Source organism: Alosa alosa, chromosome 20 (assembly GCF_017589495.1).
Source record: "Alosa alosa isolate M-15738 ecotype Scorff River chromosome 20, AALO_Geno_1.1, whole genome shotgun sequence".
Classification (NCBI taxonomy): domain Eukaryota; kingdom Metazoa; phylum Chordata; class Actinopteri; order Clupeiformes; family Clupeidae; genus Alosa; species Alosa alosa.
Window position 1 is genome coordinate 10,491,961 of NC_063208.1, and position 7,463 is coordinate 10,499,423.

A 7,463-nucleotide genomic window follows, 5' to 3' on the forward strand; every position below is an offset into this window, starting at 1 on the left:
TCAGAGGGGAAGCTTCATTTTTATTCACCTCTGATTCTCAGAAGTGAGAGTAGAATCACCTGCACCATGTGAGGGAAGAGGTTTTTACCAGTTGCAAGTGAAAGTGTGTGTGTGTGTGTGTGTGTGTGTGTGTGTGTGTGCATGCATGTGTGTGTGTGTGTGTGTATGTATGTGTGTGTGTGTGTGTGTGTGTGTGTGTGTGTGTGTGTGTGCCAAAGGTAATTTTTCTCATGTCGATCACCAACCCCCACTCCCCCTGTCTGAATATATCACCTGACTTCTAGTTAAAGAACACATGACAACCTCACAGCTCTGACGCATTTCCACCACCCCTTCATTCCATAAACACACACACACACACACACACACACACATATGCAAAGCCGACCTGGGGGTAAGGGGTTGGCCACATGGATTCAGAGAGTGCCCATTAGTGACGAGTCAACTGCTCCCCACTCGGGGTCTGGCAATCATGTGGAGCAGGGTAGGGGGACTGGGCACTGTCTGTCTCCAAGGGCGACGTTCATTTCCTGATGGCGACAGGAGCAGCAATGAGTCATCATCAGGCAATGGACAGCTTGCGCCAAGGCGATAAGACTAGGCTGCTCACCACGACAACATGCAGCTTAACCCCTCTCTCTCTCTCTCTCCCTCCCTCTCTCTCTCTCACAAGGCTAAACCCAAACATGCGGCTGCACTGGAGATGATGAAGCTGTGCGGATTTGCTGACAGCAGCAGGTCATGGGTTCCACTGCCAGGGAGCACAAGAACAGATGACGTGTTTACTTCACTTTACACTTTTTGTCTGTATTATATATGATCTTGCACCAAAGGCTTCTGCTGCTGCTGCGATGATCTTCATCCCTACAGCCTCCAGCTGTGAATCCACAGTGCAGCTGACATTTTATTAAGAAGAAAAGCAAGAAGTCTGTCTAGACCCAACATTGTCACTTCAAGGGGATTTATGATAACCCAGTGTAGTTTAATCATTTAATTGCCAAGGACGGTATAACTAGACTGGGGCAGCCTTGATAAGTCACTCTGACACAGGGGTAGCTGAACATAGTTCAGTCTTGCCCCACAGCGCTCAGAGTGAAAACAAGAATGTGACAGTACTGCCAAACCAGTTTGGAGCCATTCCACAACTAAATGATTTTTTGCTCCAAATGTTTTTTTCATGTAATGTTTGAAGAGACATGTTTATGATATGCACTTTTTTAGTTTATCTTTTTTTCTGAACCATGTGCAGTTTTCTTTTTTTCTTTTTCAGGAAGTCATGGTTTCTCTGTTTTACGGTTGTTAAGTTGATGGAATATTTAACTGGCGGGAAAGAAGGAGAAAGCAATTCCGCATCTTTTGATTGCCTGTTGTCAGTTCTGCCTCTGGCTAAAGTTCACAAAGACCATTATTATGGAACAGTCATGTTAGAGTGGTGGACAACACTGACTGCTTTAGTTTTACTGGACTGCCCGAGCCGTGCTGCTGTTTAGCAGGAAGATAGATAGATAGATAGATAGATAGATATACTTTATTGATCCCCAAGGGGATTGGGAATCTTGAATATGAATTCCATCCGAGGTGGCGGCCTACTGGTGATTTCTTAAGACTTCCAGTTGTTGTTGTGCTTCCTGTCTCCTGTTTCAGCTCCCTGTGTGTTTAACAGATGAGTCAGCTAATGACAGTGGGAAGCGCCTGACACAAAGCTGTCCTCCTTTCCCATCGGAGCAAGAGGGACTGACCTCCAGTGGCCTCTTGGACAAGCTCACACATCTGTTTCTCTTTCACACACACACACACACACACACACACACACACACACACACACACACACCACACACACAAACAAACACTAAATTGTAATTAACCAGACATTCATGCAAACAGGCACTCCATCTCTCTTTTATACAAACGATAAACGACAACAAAAAATATTCACACATACACACTCTGGCACTGTGTACATAACACCACCAGCACCAGTCACCAGCACACTGAAAGTGTACAGTCTGGTCAGAGATTCTGGAACCTGTTCTGCACTCACTCCACCAGATGACTTGCACACTCGTCAGATGATGAGCAATTCTAGAAGAAGGGGAGAAGAGCAGCAGTGAAAGAATGCTGAGTTTCTAAAAATAGCCTGTCATTGCAGACCAATCTACAGCTAATCCATGTAAGGCCTGAAATGTGCGGTTCACGTGCACCAGCTGTTGCACTGGTCACTTGGGTATGGTGGTCAGTAAGAGATGTCTTTAAACCACCTTCACTGAAGTTCTAGCTAAACATGAAGTGTGTTTATGGTGCAATAAGTAGGAGGGGGAAAATAGGACAGCAACCAGAAGCAACATTGTAGCATATGACGGAGATGGCTTTTAGCTAGATGGATGACAGTAGGCTAAGTAAAATAGTGATGTTTCAAAGCTAAAGTTCATCAGAATATTGGGATACACCCGCTTGACAACGGGAGAGGTAGAACTAACGACTGGCCTTTTTGGCCATAGCAACCATGGATTTAGAACTAGTAACGGCAGTTTGTCCTGCAAGTTGAGAAATTAGTTGATATGTGTCGGAAGAAATTAGTTCTACAAACAAGACAGTTTTAGCAATTAAAACGTTTAAATTGTAACAGGAAATGAACACAACGCAAGTGGCAACAGTGGAATAAGCGGGATAATGGACTCCACTGTGGTCTGTTCACAGAAATTAATGCACTACGAGGTTTAAACGTCCGCTTCGCGTCGGGGCCGTTTTACAACCTCGACTGTGCATTAACTTCAGACCACCGTGCCGTCCATTATCCCTTAGGCCTACATAGGCCTATGCCACCCCACTGCAATTCAGAAATATGTATAAAATGAGAACACTGACTACCTTAAAACGTTTGCTCTGAGTACAGGACACCTTCATAGCAGTAATTTAAACCTGAGTCAAGCAATAGATAAATAGCGTCACTCCATCTGATCATGGATTACCGCTTATATAACTATCTTCCTTTACCCGACTTGCATTCTTGGGTTCTAACTCATTGGGCTCTCAACTAGGAAAACCTGTCTCACCCAAACACAGCTGTGGTTGCTGGCATCAAGAGAATCTAGGAGTACATATGTACACTGCTGAGAAGACGAGGGGTGTGTTCCAAACGGGAGACAGCTGCCTACTGCCTCCCTCCCTACATAGAGAGCTGTCTCACTAGACATGACTTTGGATTAAATGCATCTTTTAAAAATGAGCGTAGCACTCTAGAATCTTTGGTTAACACTCACGGCAGAGAGGGTTCAAAGCGAGCGAGAGGCATAAACGTTCGACAATTTCGCGTTCGATTAGGATCCCCCTTTATGCAGACCAGAGTAAGCCCTTGCTGCACTAATGTCAATGGAGACTTGTGGAATTTTACCAATAAATTGGTCATTTTGTCTTTCTGGATTTGTTGAGGGTTTTTTGGAAAATTGTGTCATAATCTGTAAGTGTTTGGGATCATTTCAAGCCTAATAGTGTATTTTTTTAGTGTTCGGATTTGTAATAAAATAACTTAATATTAGACCATGCTGCTGCCAGTTACTGTCCGGTTGTTAGCATGCTAGCTAGCCTCTTAGCTAAGGTAACATTTTAAACGGAGAAGTGTAATTTCTTTGAAATGACAACTAGCTGAATAACACTACTGACAGTTAAAGTGGATAGTTTATACTCCAGCGAATTTGCAACAGTATATTAAGTTTAAGCGAAGTCCTTCAACTACTAGTCACTTGTTAGCGCACAGCTGTATTGCCATAGCTACTACCATCCACTTGTATAGCATTTTAAGCTAGCGTTAGCTAGCTAGCTAGCTCGGTTCACATGACTAATTAAATTATTCATATAATTTCCTTAAGAATGATTCATTGGTATCATACATGATTATGGACAATAATACTGTGAACACAATTATGTTTATCTGTTGTTATTGCTTATTAGAGAGAAAGTTTATTTAGTGGACGTGGGGTGACACTCCCACTTATGCAGACCGAACTGTCCCGTTTTGCTCCCATAGTAACGAATTACGTTGCTCTATCTTGCTAGTAATCAAGGATCTTTGACTACGGTATGACGTTAGCAAAGGCCTGACGTTAAACTAAATTAGCTTACGTAAGCTAGCAGGCTAACGGGTATAAATTAGTTTTCACGGCCGGCAGATATATCAGACCAGACGCTATTAATGGTTACAACAATGGCATAATCAGATAGTAAATTGTTTATTTCTAATCTGTAATCTGCAAATCTAAGCAAAATAAGATCACACAAATGACATTTTAAACAGATTCAGCAGCCATTACCGATGTCATCCGCCATGTTTGTTTACCTTTCACAGCTGTTTCAGACCCAAGGGATTATGGGTAGGAGGCAGCATGAAGTGTGCATCGATGCTGCCTTCAAAAAATGACCGTTATTTGGGAATTCTAAGATATCTTAAAAGGCAGCAGAATTTGTTTTTTCGGTTTCGACCCGCACTTGCTGCCTTGCTCCCCAGTTAGATATCTTAAAAGGCAGCAACTTTACCCGTTTCGAACACACCCGAGGTCTTGGCAATTAGCAGGCTACATTCTATTGTGTTTCATTCTTTCCGAGGTGACGGTGACGCGAGCCGCTTTTGGCTGTAAGTTTTGAGCAGACAGGCGGCTGCTTGGCTATGCAGTGTACCCTCCTCTACAGGACTGGATGTGTTTTACAAGAAGTGCAGCTTTTATATGAATGCCAAACACAGCGCTCGCTACTCCAAGGCCTTTCCCTTTATGGAGATGAGTCATCTGCACATTCACAAATATGCTCGGAGGGAAAAAAACGCCTGTAGGAATTCATGAAGCGACAGCTTATCTGTGTGACCCGGTGTCTGTGCACGCGCGCGATATTGTGCGTTTGAGAAAGAGTTTCGGTGTTTCGATTTGTTTATGACTTGTTGTCATGGTAGGCTATGAAAAAAAAACCCGACCGTAAAAAGCTAAGAGTGTGGTAATATTGGTTAATTATTGTCTACATAGTGACACGTGTTTTGATTGGCAAAAAAGAAACATTACAAGGAATTCCTTTCTTTACAATAACATTTGAACTCGGATGTTAAGAATAGGCCTACAACAAAGTCGTGAAACACTTGGGCCAGTAGGCTACCTGTAAGTGGCAGCTAATTGAGCTGCTCTTGCGATATCTCCCTGTGTTAAACTTGGCACAAAGCCACTGTAAAAGTACATTGCCGAGGTAAAATCAGCATTTTGACATTCAGCACCGTTCCTCTCTGGGCGCAGTGTGGTGATTGCTCAATCTTCGAGGCTATGCAATGTGTCACCAAAGAGGCAGAACCGGGCGGAGTTCCAACGGCGGCGCGCTTGCGAGCAGTGCTCTGGAAATAGCATCGTAGTTTTTGCTAGACAGTCGCTCTCTCGGGGTCACCTCCGCGCTGCGCTGGGAATCTCTAACGGACTGCGAGACGGGTTGAGTAAACACAGCGTGCAGAACAGGAGTAACTTCTCATTTGTGCAGAGTGACTCGTTTTGTTCTGTTTGGTTTTAATTAATTGAACAGTTTGATTACATTTCGTCATCTTTCAATGGATAAACAGCGTCAGAATGCCTGATGCATATACTTCAAAAGCCTGACGCCAGTGTAAAGAAAGTAATCAGGATTTTGTGTCCTCGGTTTTTGCAACAGGCCATGGCACGTTAGTGTGTTTTGCTCGGACTATGATTTTCTAAGTCCTCCTGTGGAACGTGGTACGGATATTTTTGTGCGTGCAGCGAACGACCGTTTGTCAGAATGAGCGTGCAGTGGAACGTCCCTGTGCCTTGCATCCGCACGGGTAGGTCGTGGCACAAGCGCGTGGACTCAGACGAGCCGGTATTGAAATGCGCAAGGCTAAGCGAGTCCTCAAGTGACGCTGGGCTTCTCGGCAGCTCTCCAGGATCTCCCGTGAATTTGGGTCCCTTGACAGGCACTGCAGCCCACCAGGGTCCCTCCCGGATCTGTCAGTTCCTGCTGCTACCTTTAGCGGACCGGTCAGGGGTGCATAGCGCACTTAACATTGAGACGGGAGAGGAGCTCGTTTGTAAGGTAGGTAAATTTCCTATCTCTAATTTGTCTGTGTCTGAGTTTTACTACAATGTTTGAGGCTATGGGGCATATATATATATATATATATATATATATATATATATATATATATATATATATATATATACAAAAATTACCCCTCAAACCATGCGCATGCAAATAATGAAACAGCTTGCATTTCACTATTAACATTTTGTGTTTTAAGCGCATGACAAATGCGCGAGGCTCTCAAGCACATTTACACTTGCTGCAGCTTGCAGTGTAATCCTTTGCCGGACTGTAGCTGTTATTCATTCATCATGTGGATTTGCATATGCGTCAGCTCTGCTGTGTACGCGACGTGATGGTGGCAGACATATAATATGCAAAACATGTCAGGCGAGAGCGCAAATGTACTGTAATTGGTCTGCCATATTCCCCGGAGCGAGTCTGCAAAAAGGCTATTAATGGAAAAACAACAATGAGCCGACTTCAAAAGTCAAAATGTCCTCTAAGATCCATGTCACTATAAACCTTAATAAGTATGCGTCATCACACTCCCCATCATTGTGAGTCTAATTCTGAAACACTGTTAAAAAGAGCACAGAGCATTTTTGAAGAGAAGCCTTGTTCTTGTGCCTGTCACTTTTGCAATCACATGATAGCAGGCTCTCCATAGCCTCCTCCACAGAACTCCATGTAGGTCTTTACTGTAGTTGGTGGATTGTGGGTAACCGTGGATCACAGTATCACTGTGCTCTCCTCCTGTTTCCCAGAGTCCACAGCCATACAAACCTTTATCATGCATAACATGCCCATGTTACATTTCACGTGCACATCCATTAAACCGTATAAAGATCTTGAAATGACAAAATATCTCTACAGTCATGGACCTTGTAGTGCAACACCACTGACTGCCTAATGCATGTGATTGTAATGCTTTCCTCAGGTGTTTGACATGGGTATCTATCAGGAGAAGTTGCGGGTCTACGACCTGCTCCCAGCCCACAGGCACGTCGCAGGGATCCGGGAGGTGATCCTGGGGGAGATGAAGGCCTATGTGTTCCAGGAGAAGGACTACGGGGACATGCACAGCTATGTGAAGAGCTGCAGGAGGCTACCCGAGGAGCAAGCTGCCAGGCTCTTTCAGCAGGTGGCCTCAGCTGTGGCACATTGCCACCAGGCGGGCATCGTCCTCGGAGACCTGAAGCTGCGCAAGTTTGTGTTCACAGATGAGAAGAGGTGAGATTGTGTGTGTATATTCTGTGTGTGTGTCTGTGTGTGTGTGTGTGTATATTCTGTGTGTGTATGTGTGTGTGTGTGAAGGTTTTTGGGTCATACTTGTGTCTGTATGTAGGTCAGGTCTGTGTATGTGTGTGTATGTGTGTGTATGTGTGCGCGTGTGCGCATGC

The 7,463-nt window shown here is 44.3% G+C and overlaps 1 protein-coding gene and 1 long non-coding RNA gene across 2 annotated transcripts in view; one reads left to right on the forward strand and one right to left on the reverse strand.

The window, feature by feature from the left end:
* Positions 1-1,501: 1,501 nt before the first annotated feature.
* On the reverse strand, positions 1,502-3,291 carry LOC125285449. The gene is made up of 3 exons (XR_007192027.1): positions 3,054-3,291; positions 1,943-2,082; positions 1,502-1,778 (listed from the first exon to the last, which is right to left on the reverse strand). It is a non-coding gene; the product is annotated as an uncharacterized LOC125285449 (long non-coding RNA).
* A 1,263-nt stretch (positions 3,292-4,554) lies between these two features.
* trib1 (tribbles pseudokinase 1) overlaps positions 4,555-7,463 on the forward strand; it is an 8,998-nt gene continuing 6,089 nt past the window's right edge. Inside the window, exons 1-2 of the mRNA XM_048229884.1 lie at positions 4,555-6,072; positions 7,001-7,293. Coding sequence (XP_048085841.1) covers positions 5,779-6,072; positions 7,001-7,293 — 587 coding nt within the window. The 5' untranslated portion in view covers positions 4,555-5,778. The remainder of the gene's footprint in view (positions 6,073-7,000; positions 7,294-7,463) is intronic.